At 36.0% G+C, this 23,277-nt stretch overlaps 2 protein-coding genes across 6 annotated transcripts; one reads left to right on the top strand and one right to left on the bottom strand.

Annotated features, from left to right (window-relative positions):
- The first annotated feature begins 3,390 nt into the window (after positions 1-3,390).
- LOC109051163 (cyclin-D1-binding protein 1 homolog) lies at positions 3,391-12,013 on the top strand. Of its 4 annotated transcripts, none has more exons than XM_019068719.2 (11): positions 3,391-3,549; positions 4,322-4,381; positions 4,464-4,543; positions 4,651-4,732; positions 6,094-6,190; positions 6,265-6,338; positions 6,540-6,616; positions 6,938-7,191; positions 8,176-8,236; positions 9,086-9,132; positions 11,528-12,013. In XM_019068719.2, exons 1-11 carry the CDS (start codon positions 3,462-3,464, stop codon positions 11,637-11,639), a joined length of 1,032 nt encoding a protein of 343 aa, XP_018924264.2. In that variant the 5' UTR covers positions 3,391-3,461; the 3' UTR covers positions 11,640-12,013. The 4 variants fall into 4 exon arrangements, with proteins under 4 accessions (XP_018924264.2, XP_042610061.1, XP_042610064.1 ...); XM_042754127.1 differs by having other exon boundaries at positions 8,176-8,412; positions 11,528-11,962; XM_042754130.1 differs by lacking the exon at positions 9,086-9,132 and having other exon boundaries at positions 11,528-11,962.
- On the bottom strand, positions 11,791-22,994 carry tgm8 (transglutaminase 8). 2 transcript variants are annotated; one of them, XM_019068712.2, is made up of 13 exons: positions 22,852-22,994; positions 21,964-22,125; positions 19,595-19,831; positions 19,199-19,317; positions 18,038-18,166; positions 17,447-17,624; positions 16,919-17,054; positions 16,704-16,813; positions 15,946-16,188; positions 14,842-15,120; positions 14,230-14,393; positions 13,189-13,322; positions 11,791-12,206 (listed from the first exon to the last, which is right to left on the bottom strand). In XM_019068712.2, exons 1-13 carry the CDS (start codon positions 22,898-22,900, stop codon positions 12,023-12,025), a joined length of 2,124 nt encoding a protein of 707 aa, XP_018924257.1. In that variant the 5' UTR covers positions 22,901-22,994; the 3' UTR covers positions 11,791-12,022. The 2 variants fall into 2 exon arrangements, with proteins under 2 accessions (XP_018924257.1, XP_018924256.1); XM_019068711.2 differs by having other exon boundaries at positions 21,964-22,128; positions 22,852-22,964.
- Between the last annotated feature and the right edge of the window lie 283 nt (positions 22,995-23,277).

Here is a 23,277-nt window from a genome sequence, read left to right on the forward strand (position 1 = left end):
CAGTTTGTAGTTTCTTTTGTTCTTTCAGGAACATTAATAGAATGTTCAGTCACTGTTATCTGATCCTGAAGAGGACAGTTCACCCACAAATAAAAAACTGTGTTCAGCAGAAGAGAGAAACTCATACAGGTTTGGAACAACTTGAGGGTGAGTCAAGAAATGAAGGAATTTTTATTTTATGGTTAATAATGTTCTTAAGACACAAAAACATTTTTTTTTATGTTTGTATAGTTGGAATGTTTCCCTCAAGAAGAGATTCTCAGTTATAAATTATTAGGAATTAATTTTTATTTTTTTTCTTTTGATTTTTGTTCCGTGTCCGTTGAATTTGGATTTGAGGTTTTTATTTATTTTATTTGCACGCCTCAGTTTGTTCTGATCGTCCGTGTGAGTTTGATTCAGAAGTTTGGACTCATAAAGCCGGCCTAGAGTGTTGAGATCTCTATTAAACAGTTATCGGTGTGATTCTGTAAACTCTAGTGTCCAGTAAAGAGGACGAGAGAGCTGATGTCCACACAGAATCACTCTGATAAGAGCTGGACACATGTCCGTCACAGAGACTCGACTGAAGCTGCTCTTCTGTGACTGAATAAACTCTCACAGGATGCTCACACATTTCCATTCCTGTCTGTTAGCTTAACATCAGCTGAAGATTTAATCATTATTGACTAGTTGCATCTATTTGATTATATTTGAATAATTTTGTTTTTAATTTGTATTTTTTTTGATTGATTTTGTTAATCGTTAAATTTATGTTATTATCTATCTACATCTGTTTGATTTCGAGGACACATTTATAGCTAACAAAAAAACCATTTTGACATTAAATTATGAAAACTTTATTTAAATATAACGTCCTGCACTTTATTGTAATGGAGTTGAGTAGCAGACACACAGAGTTCAAAGCTGAGGTGGGTAACTGGGGCAGGTTCTCAGGCCTGAGCCACATATAACGTCAGAACGAGCCGCTGACGCTCCACTCGTGCTGCTGCCAAATATGAGACTTTCTAGGGAAGCAGAAATATGTTGGATGACGTCCACGATGATGAAGAAACAGAGCAAAGATCAGCAGAGTCAGGATTCTTTCATTCATTACGTAACATCTGCTGCAACTCTGTCCTGCACTGCTTTCAGATAAAAGATGTGTGACTCTGGAGCACAAAACCAGTTGTAAGGGTCATTTTATTTAAATTGAGATGTATGCATCATCTGAAAGCTGAATAAATCATCTCTCCATTGATGTGTGGTTTGTTAGGAGGACAATATTTGTCTGAGATACAACTATTTGAAAATCTGGAATCTGAGGGAGCAAAAAAAATCTAAATATTGAGAAAATCATCTTTAAAGTTGTTCAAATTAAGTTCTTAGCAATGCATATTACTAATCAAAAATTAAGTTTTGATATATTTACAGTAGGAAATTTACAAAATATCTTCATGGAACATGATCTTAACTTAATATCCTGATGATTTTTGTCATAAAAGAGAAATGTATAATTGTGACTCATACAATGTATTGTTGTTTATTGCTACAAATATACCTGTGCTACTGATGACTGCTTCTGTGCTGCAGGGACACATTTATAATGAATTATAATTCAGTACAGTACAGCAATAATATTAATATTCATAACAACTTTGATATTCATATCAAGTCACATGCAAGAAATATCAATAAATCAATTTCAGATTTATTAAACAAAAAAGACAAGTGGAGGTTTAATTGACAATCCGGATCATTTTAGACATAATTCCTTCTAATTATTATCAGTAGAAATAAACTAACAATACAGCTAACGAAAATATGTTCTGAGAATGTTTGGCTAATAATCCATTTAAGTTATGAAAAAGTTATTTCTGGCTTCCGTTTTTTTTTTTTTTTTTTTTTTTTTTGAAAAACACATTTTTTCTTGGTTATGCAAAAGTTAAGGGAATGTTCCTTTGTATCATTTTTCAAAAATTATGGAAATGTTACTTTTGAATTTTTGGAACAAGTTGTAACATTGTTTAAATGTTAGAAGAACATCAAACTCGTGTCATTATGTAGATTTTGTCAAATATGTGAATTATAGGGCACTGCTGCTGGCTGCTTCTGATAGCAAGTGTGCAGAAATACTTTGACAGTACCATGATACACTGATGATATCACCATGCAGCTTTATTTTAAACCATATTCATTTATAACGGTATTTTGTCACGGTAGAGTTCTTCTAAGAATACTGTGAACAAGGTTAGTATCATGCTTGAAAACCCAGAATGATGCTAAGGTAGTTTTTAGTAACTTTTATCTAAATTAAATCATGTCCCAGACCAGCATGTGAATTCAAACTGTTGGTATAGAGCAGCTAAACTGGATTTGTTGTCGTCGAGCGCCACCTGCCGGCCAAACCTCTCCTGTACGTGTCTTCAGATCAGCACATTAAACTGATGTAAACACAAACACTGTTGTTTAGATTTTTATTTTAAGCAAAGAGTGCAGCAGTTGTTGCACGACGCGCTAAATATCTTCAAAAAGTGCAGAACGTTTTATTTTGATTTTTAATTGTATCATTTTATTGAAAATATTTAATTATTTGTAATATTTTAAATAACACTAAATATGTAAACAAATATGTTCAAATCGATCAATTAAATTAAATGAAATATGCTGATTTGCTGCTCAAGAAGCATTTATTATTATTATTATTATTATTATTATTATTATTATTATTATTATTATCAATATTTAAAACAGTTGATTACATTTTTTTCAGGATTCTTTGATGAATAGAAAGATCCAAAGATCAGCATTTATCTGAAATTAAAAGCTTTTGTAACATTATACACTCTATCATTCAAAAGCTTGGAGTTAATTTAATTTTATGTTTAATTTTAAAGTATAATTTCAGCAAGGATGCTTTAAATTGATCAAAAGTAATGATGAAGACATTTATAATGTAACAAAACATTTCTATTTCAGATAAACGCTGCTCTTCTGAACTTTCAGTTCATCAAAGAAACCTGAAAAACTTCTACTCAGCTGTTTTCAACATTATAATAATAATAATAATAATAATAATAAATGTTTTTTTGTTTTTTATGAGGATATTAGGATTATTAATGATTTTTGTGTGTCTTGTGTATTGGAGTTGTGATGATGGAATATAAATTATATTTTATTATATATATTTAAATAGAAAACAGTTATTTAAAATAGTAAAAATATTTCAGAATTGTACTGTTTTTGCTGTACTTTGGATCAGTTGTTGCACGACGTCCTAGATATCTTTAGAAAGTACAGAATGTTTAATCGTATAATTTTATTTAAAATATTTAATTATTTATAATATTTTAAATAACTCTAATATCGTTCAAATCACCCGTACGGTGCAGCAAAGAATCATTCCGACGCGACACTCGCACGATCTTCTGTTCCGCTTGACATTCGTTCCGCGGATCCACGACACGGACGCGAACCGAGTCATGAGCGCCGATAACCCGCGTTCAGATGCTCTGCTGCCGGTACGAAACCTCTGGAACTCCGTGAAATGCAGCAGGGATCGAGTGAGAGGTACGATGGGATCTTGTCACGTTATTTAACGACAGATTTTTAGCTGTGTTTGTGTGACGTTAACGGCTAACAGCCAATGCTAACAATGTAAACAACATAAACACGCCAAACTCACACACAAATACTTAAACTTACTGACTGAAAACTATTGTGTTTACATCCTATCTGATGCTAACAGCTTGTATTTATAATGTTTATATAAATACACACACATACAGTGTATATTTTGAAATGTTTATGCTGTCAAAACGATTAATCGCGGTTAATCGCATCCAAAATAAAAGTTTTTGTTTACATAATATGCGGTATATGTGTGTATTGTGTATATTTATTGTGCATATATAAATACACATACATGCATGTACATATTTAAGAAAAATATGTTAAGTTTATATATTAATTATATTTATATATGATATAAATTATATGAATATAAATATATACATTTAAATATATGTAAATATTTACAAAATATATGTCGTTTCTGTGTGTTTTTATGTATACATAATAAATAAACATAATATACACAAATATACTATGTAAAAAAAACTTTTATTTTGGATGTGATTAATCGCGATTAATCGCTAAAAAATGAAAGATTACTAGAGCTATGGTTCAAATCTCAGGTGAATAACAGCCTGGAGTTGTTCTACAGTGTTCACCTGCTTGACTGAACACATGTTCAGATACTCTTAAATATTAAACAGACATAAATTAACTGTAATGTGCAGCTCTCAGTGTTTATGAGTGTTTTATGTCTGTGTGATTTCAGACGGCGAGCCGAACGAAAGCAGCGGGGCGTTCAGCTTGTCAAACTTCTGGGAGATTATGAGTTCAGCATTTATGATCATCGTCTCTCATCTGAATATCGCTTGACTTCATCATGACTCACTCAGGTTTCTCTCTTCTCACAGATGAAGCTGTTAAATCAGTGTCTCAAGAAGCAACGAAACTCAGCGTGATGTTCTCGAAGCCGCCGCTGCCGTCAGAGGAGGTGACCTTTGACCCCTTCAGAATATCAATATGACGTGTCATGCAGTGCTTTGCTCTCGTGTGTTTTCTGCGTCTGTAACGGCGTTGTTCTGGTTCTCCTCACTCCAGGGTTGTGTGAAAATAGCCCAATCTGTTCAGAAGAGCGTGCTGACGTTGACTACAGTTTATTTTTGGTTACCGAAGAGCCAAGGTGACTATGACACTAATGCTAACGCAGCTGACGTCTCTAGAAACTGAAGTGACCTTACCTACACAACCAGTCAAAAGATTTTGAACAATAAGATTTTTAATGTTTTTAAAGAAGTCTCTTCTCCTCACCAAGCCTGCATTTATTTGATCTAAAGTACAGCAAAAACAGTAATATTCTGAAATATTTTTACTATTTAAAACAGTTGTTTTCTGTGTGAATCTCTGTTAAAGTGTAATTTATTTCTGTGATGTGCAGCTGTATTTTCAGCATCATTACTCCAGTCTTCAGAAATCATTATTATTATTATCAATATTTAAAACAGTTGAGTACATTTTTTCAGGATTCTTTGATGAATAGAAAGATACAAAGATCAGCATTTATCTGAAATAAAAAGCTTTTGTAACATTATCATTCAAAAGCTTGGAGTCAATATCATTTTATTTTTAATGTTACAGAATAATTTCAGCAAGGATGCTTTAAATCGATCAAAAGTGATGATAAAGACATTTATAATGTAACAAAAGATAAACGCTGTTTTTTTACATTTCTATTCATCAAAGAAGCCTGGAAAACTTCTACTCAGCTGTTTTCAACATATTAATAATAATCAGAAATGTTTTGTTGAGCAGCAGATCATCATATTAGAATGATTTCTGAAGATCATGTGACACTGAAGACTGGAGTAATGATGCTGAAAATACAGCTGCACATCACAGAAATAAATTACAGTTTAACAGAAATTCACACAGAAAACATATATTTTAAATAGTAAAAATATTTCTGAATTTTGCTGCTTTTTTGTATTTTGGATCAAATGAATACAGGCTTGGTGAGCAGAAGAGACTTCTTTAAAAATCTTACTGTTCAAAAACTTTCGACTGGTCGTGTAAAATACAAAACAACCACATGAGATGATGAGTATTTTCATAAAACATCATATTTTGGATCCATGAGAGGATACAGTTGTTTATGATCATCAGGAAGTCCTGATCTTGATTGATCTGTCATTTCAACTTTCACATGAATCGGCTCCTGCTCGTCTTTAGTTGGTTACTCAAGACGTCTCATGACCCTGTAATGAACTGTTGTTGAGAAACTCAGAAACTAACAAACTGACAAGCAGTGCTGCGAGCTCATTTTCAGGAGAAGTCGCTAAAGGAAGGGGGATTGTTGCTAAATGGTGTTGTGATGTCATTGTGCGATGTCAAATCTCAGCAAGAATATATGTTAATTTAGATTTGTTTGTAAAATAATATGCATGATATTAGTTGCTAGAAGCTTTTGGAAGAAGTAGTTTGAAAAGTTGTTAAATTTAGCTGCTGACCAGTGACCCGATGAAGCGAGCGTCTTGTTGTCTGCAGGAGTTACGCTCAGGAAGCTGCTCAGAGACGCCACGGCGCAGGTGCTGGATGATCTCGCTCAGCTGCTGCAGGCTCTTCTCTCCTCTCCTGGAGGAAGGTTCTGTTCTATTCACATCATTCATGTTCTCATGTGTCACCAGAGTCTGAACGATTCGTGTGTGTTCTCTTCAGTCTCTCGCAGGAGCAGCTGATGTCCACCGGAGGCGTCTGGGCCGCGTGTGACCGGTTTAACCAGCTGCCCAAAGGTTTGACCGCTACTAACTAGTACTAGAGTAATACACCTCTGGAATAATGCAGGAGCGAGAGACAAGAAACATTTGTGACTTCTGATATTTGGCAGCTAGGGTTAGACGTTTATAAATTTTCTCATGCTACAGTCATATTCAGTTTCTCTGAAGGACATGAGTTCAGGTAAGAGTTCAGTGTTGATGTGTTGCTCCTCACAGATAACCGCAGTGCTGTGTTGAGTGTCGTGGCGTCATGCGTTGGTTTGGTGAAAGATGCCCTGGAGGAGATGGAGCAGGTCAGAGATCATCTAGAACTAAATGAAGATTGTTTTTTAATGTAGCTGTTGTTCATGTGATCTGTGAGTTCATGTCAGGAGCTGTTTCCATCCAAACTTGTTTTCATGTATTTATAGTGACATGACTTTTTGATGCACATGGTGGAATTTATTCAGTAAAATATGTTTCCATCGTAGTTTATGCACATTTTTAGAATTTATTTGCATCTTAGTGTTTCTATCCAGTGTTTTTGTTTTATGCAATATTCCAGAATGCACATCACAATAGGTGGATGGAAACATAGCTGGTATTCATGAGAGCTGCCGCTCTTCTCTCTTCAGGCTCTGGCTGAGGCTCAGGACCCGTTTGGGGACGTGTTGGATGATGAGGATGATGATGATGAAGGTAATCAGGACACGCACTGGTCTGAGGCGGACCGGCTGCTGATCGCTCAGTGTCAGGGTCTGATGAAGGCGTCCGGAGCGAGTCTGCGCAGACTCTGCTCCGCTGTCAGAAACAACAGCACACTGGAGACGGAGGACAACATCACGCAGCTGGACGACCTCGCAGACGCAGCCAGAGAAATCAGTCCCAGGTGCGTCAAATACAGGAGTTAGAGAGCGAAATAATCAAAGACTTGTAGCTTATCCTGTAAAATATTAAACACTTTGTGACATTTAAGGAATGGATCTATTAGTTGAGATGTTATTAAGTGTTTTAGTGAAGTGTTAACTCGTGCCATTCATGGTGAAATGTTTTTAATCATTTAAATGATACACACTATCATTCAAAGAGTTTTTTCTATGTATTCATCAAGGACACATTAAACTGATCAGAAATAACAGTAAAGGCTTAAATCAGATAAAGGCTTTTCTTTTGAACTTTCAATATTTAAAAATATTGAACTGTGTTCAACATTGATAATAATCAGAAATGTTTCTTGAGCAGCAAATCATCATATTAGAATGATTTCTGAAGATCATGTGACACTGAAGACTGGAGTAATGATGCTGAAAATACAGCTGTGCATCACAGAAATAAATTACAGTTTAACAGATATTCACACAGAACATAGAAAACAGCTGTTTTACATTATAATAATATTTCACAATTTTAACCGTATTTTTGATCAAATAAACACAGCCTTGATGAGCAGAAGAGACTTTTGAGTGGTAGTGTAAACATTGTTTCTGATTGGTGAATGTTGGTAAAGTGTTATCACATTGTTTTATTTAACTGTTTAACACTGATAATTTCCATTCTCTGGTAATCAAACCTGTTTTATCTTACACACACACACCCACACACACACAGTTTAATGATATTTTCTATCAGTTAACCAGCTGCTCCCCCTAAACTTACCCGTCATTATAATCCTGTTTAACTAGTGGGGAGCGGTCAAATGTCCTCGAAGAATTTCACAATAGAAGTGAAGACATTTAGTCCAAAACAAGTACAAACAAACACACTCACACTTTCTCCATGTCATTATAATCATGCCACACCAAGCATCACCACCCAGCCAAACCTTCTTCATCACGGTGTCTGATGATAATGATGCTTGTGTTTGTGTCGTTAGCGTTGATGACCTCGCCCTCAGTCTCTACCCCCCCGTGGAGCGGTCGGCCGTCGAGATGAGCGTAAGTCTCTACAGATCACTCCTGCGGCACGCAGGAACACGGGACGAGTTCAGACGAGCCCCTCGCTCTCTGGATCAATCCCAGCATGACGTGATCTGTCACAGTGTTATGAATGGCATCACTAGGACACGGTGTGGGTTTTATAGGTGTGGCAGATCATTAGTCACGAAGAACAGGTGAGTCGTGGGTTTAACCAGAGCTCATGTGTTTACATTTACTTCAGCATGACTGAACTAGTGCAGATATTTACTGTGCATCAGGTACAGACATGAACTAGGGTCTTATGAAATCTATTTCATTTATTCCCAAATTCCTGTTTTTTTTTGTTATCATTTTTCTCAACTCTTTTTTTTTTTTAAAGGATAAATACAATTTTATTAATCAAAAAGCATGTCTAATTAATTAAAATCATAAAACTTGTACTACAATTTCAGTTTATTAAAAGTTTAATAAAAATGACATGTTTAGGGCCCTATGAAATGTTTTATTTTTTCTCACCATATGTTTTATTGTTATTAAATTCTTAGTTTTAGCACGTTTTTTTTTTTGTTTGAATAAAAAAATTTTTTTTTTTTAATTTTTTTTTTTAATATAATTTTGAAAATTCTGTGTTGTGTATTTACATTTTTCTGGTTCATGTATGCAAGTATAAATAAACAAAATAGAATAATAAATAAAAAAAATAATAAATTATTTAACCAGTTTTTGTTCATTTTGGTGGCTTTTTTGCCCTCATTAATGTCCCTTTTTGCTTTAAATCGAGCACTTTTAAGACAAACCCCGCTGGTGTGTGTGTGTGTGTGTGTAATAGTTTCCAGTGCTCATGAATGATGTGATTCTTCACTGTAGGTGTGTAAAGTGGTGTGTGTGCTGAAGAAAGTGCTGGAGATCACCAGGTGAGACGCTGGTTTAGTCTGATAATCACTAGTCTGCCTGAGCGTGATAACGCTGTTAAGAAGTGTGTGAAACGCTATAATTATTATAAATAGTGTTTTGCACAGTCACACATTTCCATTTCTTTCTTCCACCCTTCATCATTTTTCCCACATCAGTCACGTCCCAGTCACGTGCCAAAATAGATCTATTTTTAAATGCACAAAAATATATTTGCGAAAATGTTTTACGATATGTGTGTATTCATATACTTCTTACCAGTATGTACTGTAGTTCAGAAGTTTGGGGTCAGGAAGATTTTGTAATGTTTCTGTCTCTTCTGCTCAGCAAGGCTGCATTTCTTTGATTAAAAGTACAGTAAATAAATAGTGAAATATTATTAGAATGTAAAACAGCTGTTTTCTGTGTGAATATGTGTTAAACTGTAATGTATTTCTGTGATGTGCAGCTGTATTTTCAGCATCATTACTCCAGTCTTCAGTGTCACATGATCTTCAGAAATCATTCTAATATGCAGGAAATAGTTGTGCTGCTTCATATTTTTTTCTTGTATTTTTGATCAAATAAATGCAGCATTGATTAACATGAGAGAATAATAAAAAAAATTTTTTACTGATTCTAAACTTTTAAATGGCAATATTGCTATTTTTTTTATATTTGTAAAAATATTATTTAAATATATAGTTGCAAATACATTTTGCTCTCCATATATTTCAATACAGGAACATACAGGTGCTGGTCATATAATTAGAATATCATCAAAAAGTTGATTTATTTCACTAATTCCATTCAAAAAGTGCAACTACATTTTGCCCTCCATATATTGTTTATTTCTTTTAATTTTGATGTTTATATTGACAATTAAGGAAAATCCCAAATTCAGTATCTCAGAAAATTAGAATATTACTTAAGACCAATACAAAGAAAGGATTTTTAGAAATCTTGGCCAACTAAAAAGTATAACAATGAATAGTATGAGCATGTACAGCACTCAATACTTAGTTGGGGCTCCTTTTGCCTGAATTACTGCAGCAGTGCGGTGTGGCATGGAGTCGATCAGTCTGTGGCACTGCTCAGGTGTTATGAGAGCCCAGGTTGCTGCATCTGCATCTCCATAAAGTTGGTCAGCAGCAGGAAGCATGAAGTGCTCTAAAACTTCCTGGTATACGGCTGCGTTGACCTTGGACCTCAGAAAACACACTGGACCTCAAGCAACGTGGATTGTGTGTCTCTCCTCTCTTCCTCCAGACTCTGGGACCCTGATTTCCAAAGGAAATGCAAAATTTACTTTCATCAGAGCACATAACTTTGGACCACTCAGCAGCAGTCCAGTCCTTTTTGAAGCGAGACGCTTCTGACGCTGTCTGTTGTTCAAGAGTGGCTTGACACAAGGAATGCTCAGCTGAAACTCATGTCCTGCATACGTCTGTGTGTAGTGGTTCTTGAAGCACTGACTCCAGCTGCAGTCCACTCTTTGTGATTCTCCCCCCACATTTTAGAATGGGTTTTGTTTCACAATCCTCTCCAGGGTGCGGTTATCCCTATTGCTTGTACACTTTTTTTCTGTCACATCTTTTCCTTCCCTTCTCCTCTCTATTAATGTGCTTGGACACAGAGCTCTGTGAACAGCCAGCCTCTTTTGCAATGACCTTTTGTGTCTTGCCCTCCTTGTGCAAGGTATCAGTGATCGTCTTTTGGACAACTGTCAAGTCATCAGTCTTCCCCATGATTGTGTAGCCTACAGAACTAGACTGAGAGACCATGTAAAGGACTTTGCTGGTGTTTTGAGTTAATTAGCTGATTAGAGTGTGGCACCAGGTGTCTTCAATATTGAACCTTTTCACAATATTCTAATTTTCTGAGATACTGAATTTGGGATTTTCCTTAGTTGTCAGTTATAAACATCAAAATTAAAATAAATAAACATTTGAAATATATGAGTCTCTGTGTAATGAATGAATATAATATACAAGTTTCACTTTTTGAATGGAATTAGTGAAATCAACTTTTTGATGATATTCTAATTATATGACCAGCACCTGTACATTCATATCTGAAGCAAAACAATATTGTTAATTCATAAGTAATGAATAAAGCCTGCATGTAGGCTACTGTATGACTGGAAGTGTTTTCTTGTCCCTAAAATACATTTTTAAATATATTTTGGTATATGAGGGAGAAAGTAAATATTTTGCCAGTTTCAAAAATACATTTCATTGAGCTTCACTGTTTACTACATATATTTAGGGTGTAGTTAAAATATATCTTGGACAGAAATAATCTTTTTTTTTTTTTTTTTTTTTTTTTTTTTTGCGGTATGGGGTTTTTCATGTTTGTCAGAGTTTGAGGTTCATCTTCCTCTCCTCATGTGACAGTGATGATGTGTGTCTCAATCAGGTCCAGTCATGTCTGTGTGGAGGCTGACGTGTCCTGGGTGGAGTTTCTGAACAGCGCTGCGGAGCACAACCTGGAGAAGATCCGATCCCTGCTGCTGCACTGCGGCTCGTAGCGTTTGTCGGATGAACCAGACCTCATGCTGATGGAATGCAGACTGCAGAATGTGTTTCTATGGAGTCTGAACTCTCCCCAGATTTCCCAAAGCTATGAATTAGTCCATCTTTCTGAACAATGCTGTAATTCATGATGTTCACAGACGCTTGGCCTTTGATATAATGACTTTATTTTGCATATTTACTGATGTTTTCACATTATTCACATAGCATCTGTTCAGGCTCACCATTCATGTAATCACTCCAAACCTCCTTTATTTAATCAACAGACACTTTTTGCTTTAAATGTTTATTTATTCTGATTAAACACAGTTGAACTGTTGAGATGTGATGTTGTTGGCTGGTGTTTGTGCAAATAAAAGCTCAGATGGTTCTTGTTCTTCTATCGTCTGAAGCTGAGGAATCCCAGCCGTGTCGCGGCGGGCCGCACGTTCACATCTACACTGGCTTTAATGTCTCTGAAGGTGGAGCAGTCGAAGTTGGCCACTAGTTTCTTCGGTCCAAGTCTGTAGGGCTTGAAGGTCACCCTCAGTGTGATTCTCTGACCCGGGCCGAGCTCCACGGTGCTGCCGAACACAAACACTTCATCATTTAAACTCTGGAGAATCACTGTATACTTTAACTGATCACACTCTGAATCAGGGTTGTGAGGAACGTAATAAAATGTCCAATAATGGTACAAAAAATATTTTTTATTTTAAATAATTTTAAATTAAAAAAAGTAAAATGCTTATTATTTTACAAAAATGTTTTGTAAAATATATATTTTATATAAAACATTAATATTTTAATTTTTATATTTTCATAAACTTAAGCTTCCTTAATTTTTTTTGTTTTATCAAGAGACCAACATTAAGTTATAAACAAAATCTATAACAATTTAAGTTGGAAATGCTGTTTTTAGGTCTGTGCTCTAAAAGTGGGACCGACAGTTAACAGGTGAACTCACAACTTATTAAACAATAAAAAAAAGAAAATGAATAGAAAATGAACTGAATAATAAAATATTGAATTTTTTAGTATATCATTAATTTAGAAAATTAATAAAGATGTACTTTATTTTTTTTAAATAAAAAAGTAAATATCTTTTTTTATTATAAAAACAAAAAAAATAAGAATTCTAAGAATTAAATAATGCAAAATTAAAATTAATCTTTCAAAAAAACTAAAAATGTATTAATTACATTAAAGGTAAATAACTTAAAAATACAAAAACATTCAAAATAAAACTAGGAATTAAATCATAATGAAATTAATACTTTTAAAGTATTAGAATTTAATAAATAAGTCCATTAAATTAATAATTTTAAATTAAAATAAAACTGAATGTTAAAACTGTTAAAAAGGAATTAAATAAAAATGCCAAATAAAAATCTTTCAAAAGCTTACTTAAAATGTAATCTTTTTTAATTCGCTAATTAATTCCAAAATAAAAAGCAAAACAATACACTAAAAAAGTTAATTAAACTGTTTGAATAAAATGAAAAGGGGTGTGGTGCTGCAGTAGGAAACAGATGATAATGTAGTGCAGGAGAAGCCTGGACTCACCTGGACTGCTCTGTTTGTTTGAGCAGGCCGCTGCCGGTGAGTGTGACGGAGCAGTTCTTGAGCGGTGAGGGCAGAGGATTCTCAAACACCACCTCGGCGTTCATCTCGCTGTCCTGCAGAGGAGTCCCGCTCACCTGAGACACACACACACACACAGCGCTCACAGGTTACTGATCCGCTAACGACCAACAGTGCTGCGGAAACTTACTGTCAAAAGTAATGCATTACAATGTTGCGTTACTCCCTAAAAAACTAATTACGTTACTTAGTTGCTTTTTATGGAAAGTAATGCGTGAAGTTACTTTTGAGTTACTTTTTAAATCTGGGCAGGGCTTGCTGGTTTGTTTTTAATATAAAAAGTTCTTCTTTTCCAAATGTAAAAGCCCTTTCACACCAAAAGTGAAGTGAATACGCTTCAGGCTGAAGGAAGTGTAAATTCTGGTCTGTACAGTAGAGGGCGCAGCTCAAACTAATCCAGGAGAAGAAAGTTCAACACTATTCAGCAGTAACAGAAATTAAACACAAATGTGTCATTTCTGCTTATTAGTATGATTGAAGTGAACCATCGAAGGTCAGCAGCAAAGACATCGGTTAATAAAATGGGATTAAATTTATTAGTATGATTGAAGTGAACCACATATTTAATTATTGCAGGTTTGTATAATATTCTGAGTTTGTATTTGACTGTTTTTATTGATTTTGAGGAACACTGAATGTGTTTTTGAGTAAACACATGTTCATATTTAGTCTAGAACTACAGTAAGATCATGTTCACACACAACGCTCTGCACTTACTCCTGATTTCTGTCACCATGGCAACACCAGAGCTGTCACTCAATACATGGAAACAAAGTAGCTGCTGTTACTTATCTCAAAAAGTAACTCTGATATTTCCTACTATATTACAAAGTAATGTGCTACTTTACTAGTTACTTAAAAAAAGTAATCTGATTACGTAACTCGCATTACTTGTGCTGCGTTAATCTCAACACTGCTGACCAACTCAACCAATCAGCATCAGAATGTGTGTGAGACACTCACTGTGACTTTCAGCGTCGGACTGTGAGGAACCACGTCTTTCTCCGCCAGATATACTTCCTTCGGGTCGCTTTTATTCATGGCGATCACAGAGACTTTGATGCAGTTGTTGTCGAGCAGATTTGGTCCGTATGCGGTAAACGGCAGCTCGAAGGGAAGAGTTTGCTCTGAAACAAGCACATGAGGACATGAGTCTGTGTATTTGTGCTTCAGATTAATGATTCAAAACCAGTCAGATATGATTTCACCTGCCTATATGTTAGAAATATAAACACTAAGTTACATTTTTACTGCATGTATCGTACAGTTACATTCATTTGTTTAGATTCGAAAATCCAGTGCTTCCCTAATTAGATGTTTTAATCAGATTACTTGTCTAGTTCTCTTTCACTTGCCCCTTCAAAAAATCCACTTGTCCCACACAAGTATTAATGTCGAGTTGTATAAAGTTCAACCCGCCACAGTAGCTAGTGGGAGTGACCGTGTTACCCTCCACTGCTGAAATCCACCTGTATGTGGTTAAGGTCAAGCCCTGCTGGTATTACTGGTGTTGTTTGTGTCCGTAGCTCTTGTAAGCGAGCTGACGCTGGTTAGTTGTCAGGACTAGTCCTGTACCTGTGTTGGGTTGCAGCTGTAGGTCTGCGGTGTTACTCCAGACGTCGGCCGCAGGGGTCCCCGTGTATCTCATGACCTGAGCGCTCATCTTCAGCGTCAGATCCTGGGCTTTGCTGTTCTCGCTCTTCACAAGCAGCTTGAGTCTGATATCAGCTCCGTTCAGCGGCTCTCCGTCCAGACTCAGCTTCATCTGGACGCTCGGACGCGGCTTCTGGCTCTCTATCAGACCCGTCACACGCTTCACTGCCTCATCATACACCGCTCTCTCCTTCACTGAGCCTGAGGAGCACAGTCTCACATGCTCAGATGTGCTGACAGACGCTCAGATATGAGCTTTGTGTGTTTGTGTGTGTGTGTGTGTGTGTGTGTGAGTGATTGTGAGTATGTGTGAGTTTAAGTGATTATGTGTGAGTGAGTGTGCGATTGTGAGTATGTGTGTGAGTATGAGTGAGTGTGTGATTATGAATGTGTGTGTGTGTGTGTGTGTGTGTGTGTGTTGATTATTGTGTGAGTGAGTGAGTGATTGGAAGTGTGAGTGTGCGATTGTGAGTATGTGAGTGAGTGTGTGATTATGAGTATGTGTGTATGTGTGTGTGTGTGTGTGTGTGTGTGTGTGTGTGTGTGTGTGTGTGTGAGTGAGTGAGTGAGTGTGTGATTATGAGTATGTGTGTATGTGTGTGTGTGTGTGTGTGTGTGGGTGTGTGTGTGTGTGTGTGAGTGAGTGAGTGTGTGATTGTGAGTATGTGTGTATGTGTGTGTGTGTGTGTGTGTGTGTGTGTGTGTGTGTGTGTGTGTGTGTGTGAGTGAGTGAGTGATTGGAAGTGTGAGTGTGCGATTGTGAGTATGTGAGTGAGTGTGTGACTATGAGTATGTGTGTGTGTGTGTGTGTGTGTGTGTGTGTGTGTGTGTGTGTGTGTGTGTGTGTGTGTGTGTGAGTGAGTGAGTGATTGGAAGTGTGAGTGTGCGATTGTGAGTATGTGTGTGAGTATGAGTGAGTGTGTGTTTGTGTGTGTGTGTGAGAGAGTGAGTGTGATTGTAATCAAGAGTGAGAATGTGAGAGTGAGTGTGTGTGTGTGTGTTTGTGTGTGTGTGTGTGTGACTGACCCTCTGGGTGCTTGTACTGGTCAGTGATGTCCTGTCTGCTGTCGCTGCCCACAGCTTTGGTGCTGATTTTCTGTCCGACAGTCTTCGTGTCTGAAAGGATCTTCTTCTTGGAGCCGTTGGCCATGACCAGCCACGTGATCTTGTCTGCATTGACCTCTCCGTACACAAAAGGTATGTCGTATTTGACGTCGGTGTGACCCTCCAGGATGGCCTTGACCGGTGCTGGACCGCAGCAGTAAGATCCTGGGCCGAATATGGAGAGATCATTTCTGTTAAACGCTTCGGTTTCCACTGAAGATTCACTCATGTAATGTTACGTATATATAGTGTGCTGATGATGCATGCTTTGATTTATTCTCTAAATCAGGCTTTCCCAAACTGGAGAAAAAGCTAAATGTAAATATATTTTAAATAATACTATTATTTTATGTACTAATAAATAGTTATTTACTAATAATAAACAAAATGTAAGATTAAAATGAATAATCATTAAAAAAAAATTAAATCACAATTTATTAGAAGTAAATGAATTAATGAATTCAACACTAAAAATGTCAAATTAAAATAAATCTTTAAAAAAGTTTTGAATCATAATTTAACAGTAAATAACTTTAAAAAAAAAATCAAAATAAAATTCTTACTAAAATGTTTTATCATTTTAATTGCCTCAAATTAAAATAAATAATTTAAAAATAAAAACGTGTGTAAATCTGTGAACTGAATGTGATATCTCTCATCTGTGCTGTGGATGTGTTCACCTGAGCTCCTCTCCTGCGGCGTTGGATCCAGAACCTGCCAGCCGTCGTAGAAGGAGTCCTGCGAGAGATCGGGACGCTTCATCCAGCCCTCCACCCAAACGTGGTAATTCCTGCAGCACATTCATCATGAGAGTCCACTAACAGAAACCCCCATCACAACACAATCAGAGACCCATGACAGAGCGGTTACGTGACGTGTGACATCAGACTCTTACCAAACACTGTCCAGGTTTGGTTTGGGTCTCACGCCGTAGTCACTGAAGTATTCATCAATGACGAGGTTCTGATCCGTGTCGTGAGCCGACTGATAATTAGTGACGACGCGACACGGGATCCCCAGACATCTCAGCACTGCAGACGCACGACAGAGGGATTACACTTCATTCAAAACACCAACTACTTCAATAAATGTTGACTGAAATAAAATATAAACTGTAAACTGAGATAAAATGTTACAAAACAAACTTATTTTATTTTTTGGCTTGTTACCAAGGCTACATATCTCATTTTTGTTTAGTCTGACTTGATGTACCAAAAGAACTAAAAATAACATTTATAAAAATTTATAGAAATATATATAAAAAAATCTTAATAAAATTGTTAAAAATCCACAATAACATTGCTAAAACTTTAATAAAAAATAAAATGACAATGGAATAAAATAAAATTAAATATAAAAATGATAAGTTATATTAAAACAACACTGTGTGTAGTGTGTGTGTGTGTGTGTAGCATGTGTGTACCGGTGCACATGACCGCTGCAAACACCCAGCACTGTCCGAATTTGACGGGATAGCAGTCGTATTTGATCCAGCGTCTCAGGATGTCCACACTGCTGTTCCAGTTGGACGGAAGCACGCCTCCGATGTACGTCCCGTCCCACTGACCCATCAGCACCCCTTTATCATCGTCTGAGTTGATCTGAACACATCAATACTCATCACTGCTCATCTGCATATGATAATGAGGCAGCTCATTTAATATTCATCACTGCTTATCTGTGTATGATAATGAGGCAGCTCATTTAATATTCGTCACTGCTCATCTGAGCTACCTCATTATCATATGCTGATATATCATATATCAGTGCTGAATATTGAACAAACAGTACAGAAATATTATTGCAATTCATAATATTGGGGTATTTATAATATTGGTCTTGAGTGTCACATGATCCTTCAGAAATTCACATGTTCATCTGCATATAATAATGAGGCAGCTCATTTAATATTCGTCACTGCTCATCTGCATATGATTTGATTCACTGGTAATGGGGCACTGTGTTGTGTCTCAGTGGAGGATGTTGTGGTTTATGTGTCCAGTCAGTGTTTTACCATGGCGCTGACCACTCGGCTGACGTAGATGGGGTTGCAGCGTGCTGAATAATCCTCTGCTGCGTCTTTAAGACACTTGGGGTTCACATCCAGCAGCTTCAGACAGATGTCAAGGATATCCTCCTCAAACTGCAGAAAGTACAGACACCAGCTCAGATCCTGCTCACCACTCATGCTAGTGTGTGTGTGTGTGTGTGTGTGTGTGTGTGTGTGTGTGTCTCTTATGCTCTTCAAGGCTGTATTTATTTCATCAAAAATACAGAAATATTATTGCAATTTATAATATTAGTTTCCCATTTTAATATACTTTAAAGTGTAATTTATTTCTGTGATGTGCAGCTGTATTTTCAGCATCATTACATCAGTCTTCAGTGTCACATGATCTTCAGAAATCATTCTAATATGATGATTTATTATCAGTGTTGACACTGATAACTTAATATTTTTTTAAACCTGTGATACTTTTTTCTTTGATTCTTTGATGAATGAAAAGGTAAAAGAACAGCATTTATTCAAAATAGTAAAAACTTGTATTGTTAGAAAAGATTTATATCCCTTTTTATCTATTTAATACATCCTTGCTGAATAGAAGTATTTATTTCTTTAAAAAAAGAAGAGAAAAAATTTACTGACCTCAAATGTTTGAACTGTAGTGTATATTGTGACACAAATATTTATATTTTGAATAAACACTGTCCTTTTAAATTTCTATTTATCAAGGAAATCTGAAAAAAGTATCACAGGTACCCAAAAATATTAACAGTTTCCAGCACTGATAATAAATCAGTATATTAGAATGATTTCTGAAGATCATGTGACACTGAAGGCTGGAGTAATGATGCTGAAAATACAGCTGCACATCACAGAAATAAATTCGATTTTAAAATATATTAAAATGGAAAACTCTTATATTAATTTGCAATGATATTTCACAAAATTATATTTTTTCCTGTATTTTTGATCAAATAGATGCAGCCTTGATGAGCAGAAGAAACTTCTTTAAAAAGCATTAACAATCTTACGGCAGTGTATATTCAAATGTATTACATTTTCATTTTCGAAAAACATAATTCAAAATGTAATCTTTTTTTTTTTCTTTTTTTTATCAAATTCAAAAATTGAAAAGAGAAATCTAAATCAGAATCTTGGTGATGTTCTCACCTGACCGAAGTCCCAGTTGGTGGTGGTGATGTATTCATCCACTCCCTGATACACGATGCCCTGCTCGTTCATGACATACTCCTGCCGCTCCGCTTCACTCTCCAGAAACACCCCGTCATCTGCAGACACCAGAGCGGGACACTAGGGTCGGTTATCGGTTCAAGTTGATCAATTCTGATTATAACTCTGATAATTATTGATTCCCAGTTTGTCATCTGCAGACACCAGAGCGGGACACTAGGGTTTGTTGATTCCCAGTTTCAATATCAAACATATTTATTGTGTGTCTGTTTTTATTTTACAAGTATCCGATTCCTGTCCTGGAGTATCAGATTCTGGAATTGGAATTGATTCTTGATTCCCAACCCTAGACGCTGATGAGGAGCGCAGACGTACCTTTACTCCAGGGGTTGAAGAGCACGGTCAGGGCGCTCACGCTGGTGTAGGATCCGCTCTTCACGGTCAGAGAGTAGAGGCCGATGCAGGCGTCTGCCGGACACAGAACGGACAGCGTGACGGCGGACGGCGAGCCGCTCAACACCTTCACACTCCAGCATTTACCGACACTGGAGCAGCGCTGCGGGTCTGTGCTGCAGGACGAGAGCGTGCCCTTCTGTTCACACGCTCCAGGACCTGACAGAGACACACACGCCTTACTGAGTCTTAAGTGTTCACATACATGTACAGCAGCACTGGATAGTGTGAGGTTAAACCAATCAACAGTTTGACAGAAGTGTCTTCTGCTCAGCAGGGCTGCATTTATTTGAATAAAAAATAGTCAAAATTCTGAAATATTTTTAGAATGTAAAACAGCTGTTTTCTGTGTGAATCTCTGTTAAAGTGTAATTTATTTCTGTGATGTGCAGCTGTATTTTCAGCATCATTACTCCAGTCTTCAGTGTCACATGATCTTCAGAAATCATTCTAATTTTTTGGGATTGTTTAAGCCCCGACAAAACGTTGCAAAACGTTTTTTAAACGGAAACGGTGGCGTGTTGAACACCCTGTTGTGATGACGCAAGCGTTGCAACTATGGCAGCTGAGAAGGCCATTCTCTGTGTTCTTTTTGAAGAATTTTCGGAGCCTGATGATATTGATATAAATACTTGTTTTAATACTGCAAAGTACCCTCGATGTTACAGTCACTGCCCTTGGCCGTCCAGAATGAAAGCACACATCTTACCAAATTCTGACTGAAAACACTTCTATTTTATTTCCTGGTAGCTAATCAATTCTAATTTAAATTATTTTATTTCTAGTTCTTAATTTTTAAATACCTTGTATTAATTATCATTCTCATTTTTTGTAAAGCACTTCATTACCACTGTGTATGAAATTTGGTATATAAATAAACTTGCCTTGCAATGAAGTTAAAAATATAAACAACTACATCATCATGGTGATATGCTATATTTTACTATAAAACTCTTACGGCAAAAACATGTCTTCTAATGTCTTCAATTGTTGCATATACCGAGCTGCAGCGGACACATTTATAAACTACTTTACTAGGACCCATTGTGCGAGGTGTCTCTTTAATACATCGTGGTTTATATACATGCTGCCGCTGATTGGGCCGACATTTCTGACACACCCACCAAACAAGAGAAAACGCATCTCAAACCCGTTGCACACCGTTGCACACCGTTTCCAGGAAACGTGTCGTTCAACCCGGAAAACGTAGCAAAACGTTGCGCACCGGTGTGAGCTTGAACGTGCCCCTGATTTGCTGCTCAAGAAACATTTCTGATTATTATCAATGTTGAAAACAGTTGTGCTGCACAGTATTTTTGTGGAAACTGTGATACATTTTATTTTTCAGAATTCACAGATGAACAGAAGGTTCAAAAGAACAACATTTATTTGAAATAGAAATCTTCCGGAACATTATAAATGTCTGTACTGACATTTTTGATCAAATTAATGCATCCCTGATGAATAACTATATTAAACATAAAAGTTTAATAAACGTATTAAATGCAAAATTAATGAGTTTTATTTTGATTGTTTTCATTTTAAGTTATTTAATTAAATTATGATTCGAAAAGTTTTTAACTTTTTAAAGATTTATTTTAATTTTTAGTATTTTTAGTATTTAGTTTATTTTTAGTAGGGTTTTTTTTTTCGAATGTTTTATTTTGTAGTTATTTACTTTTAATAAGTTATAATGAAATAAAATGTATTACTTTACGATTATTCATTTTAATTTTACATTTTTATGATTTAATTATTAGTGTTTTTTTTAAGTTGTTTACTTTTAATTTACTAAATTGGCAATATATTTTAATAACTTTTTAAAGACTTAATTTGACATTTTTATTATTTCATTAATTTTAAGTATTTTTTATTGTATTTTAAAATTATTTACTTCTAATAAATTATGATTCAGTATTTTCACAAGTTTTGTTTGTTTATTCATTTTAGTTTTACATTTTGTTATTTAATTATTAGTAAATAATTACTAATTGGTAAATAAAATAACAGTATTTTATTGTGCAGCATAACTGTGTTCAACATTGATAATAATCAGAAATGTTTCTTGAGCAGTAAATCATCATATTAGAATGATTTCTGAAGATCATGTGACACTGAAGACTGGAGTAATGATGCTGAAAATACAGCTGCACATCACAGAAATAAATTACAGTTTAACAGAGATTCACACAGAAAACAGCTGTTTGAAATGACAATAATATTTCCCATTTTTTACTATATTTTTGATCAAATAAATGTTTGTGCTGTGACTGTACTGAGTGTTTTGTTACCTGTCTCTGCAGTGATCTGGATGTCGTTCTGATCTAAACGCTCGGCGCTCAGGATCAGACTGAAGGCTTGTCCTCTGCGGATGATCAGACGCTCCACCGTGATCTCATTGGTGTGATGGTCCGTGTTGTTCTTCTCACACTGCAGATCCACCTTCATCACAGCTGCTGGAAACACACGGTTAATTTACTACACAACTAGTCCAGCAGGTTTATTTCAGAGTTTTTCGCAATTAGATAAATGACATTGTGACACACGCTGACACAAATCATATTTCATCAGAGCTGAAGATCAGGTGTGGTCGATCTGATGAATGAAGAGCAGTCAGATAACAGATCACAAACACTGATTTCATGATGTCTGGTTCAGAGAGAGAATATAAGAGCTGGACGGGTCAACTCTATCTCACACGAACATCAGCAGAAGATGCATTCGTTTAGCAGATGCTGTTCACAGCGATGCCAGAGAAGAACCGTTTTTGGTTCCACAAAGAACCATTCAGTCAAAGAACCATCTCTGTTAAGGAGCTTTTGAGAGGTTCTTCAGATGTTTAAGGTTCTTTATGGAACCATTTAGACAAAAAGGTTCTTTTATGGCATCACTGTGAAGCACCTTTATTTTTAAGAGTGTATTAAACCCGTTAACCAGTGTCACCTGTGAGGAATCAAACTTTACTAGTGATTTTCACCACTAAACCACTAAGACTGTACTAACTGAAATACAACTGAAGAGTAAAATCACGTCTAACTTCTAGAGTACAGATCAAAAACTATAAAAGACTGTGTAGTTTAGTCTATAATAAATTATCCTAAACATTTACTGGTGTGCTAATATTCACAGAAATTGAAAATCTGAGTATAGATTTATAACTAGAAATCAGCTGGACTCACCCTGATCTCGTCTGACAGTGTTCCTGCTCAGATTCTCACTCATGCTCATCTCGTCAGATGTGTGTGTGTGTGTGTGTGTGTGTGTGAGGAGCTTTATCAGAGCCGATCCCCGTCACCTCCCATGAGACGGACGCTGAGCAATCTATCCACCCATCAGAAATCTGTCAGTTATTCATGCGTAATTCCTCCAGCGGTGTGGAAATACAGTAATCATCTCAGTTATGAAGTTATTACATCACTGCTGTTCAGAAGACAAACAGAGAATGGAAAATTAATTAACCTGAGAATTACAGAGGAGGGAAATCAGTATTTCACTGGAATCAGAAAAACATGTTTGTACTATTAGTTAACTTCAGTTACTGCTGTAACTAATAATGAGTGATACATTTGTTACAGTATGTTGTTCATCTTTGTTAAAACTGTTCA

This window comes from Cyprinus carpio, unplaced genomic scaffold (genome assembly GCF_018340385.1).
Source record: "Cyprinus carpio isolate SPL01 unplaced genomic scaffold, ASM1834038v1 S000006459, whole genome shotgun sequence".
Lineage (NCBI taxonomy): Eukaryota > Metazoa > Chordata > Actinopteri > Cypriniformes > Cyprinidae > Cyprinus > Cyprinus carpio.

Excerpts from the sequence above, each read along its gene's own strand:
- LOC109051163 (XM_042754127.1), top strand. The coding sequence starts at position 3,462 with ATGAGCGCCGATAACCCGCGTTCAGATGCTCTGCTGCCGGTACGAAAC. Across the intron at positions 4,382-4,463 it reads AAACTTCTGGGAGATTATGA|ATGAAGCTGTTAAATCAGTG; the intron begins GTTCAGCATTTA and ends CTCTTCTCACAG. Across the intron at positions 6,339-6,539 it reads GTTTAACCAGCTGCCCAAAG|ATAACCGCAGTGCTGTGTTG; the intron begins GTTTGACCGCTA and ends TGCTCCTCACAG.
- tgm8 (XM_019068711.2), bottom strand. The coding sequence starts at position 22,900 with ATGAGCATGAGTGAGAATCTGAGCAGGAACACTGTCAGACGAGATCAG. Across the intron at positions 19,318-19,594 it reads CTTCAACCCCTGGAGTAAAG|ATGACGGGGTGTTTCTGGAG; the intron begins GTACGTCTGCGC and ends TGGTGTCTGCAG. Across the intron at positions 14,394-14,841 it reads ACAGCTGCAACCCAACACAG|AGCAAACTCTTCCCTTCGAG; the intron begins GTACAGGACTAG and ends TGCTTGTTTCAG.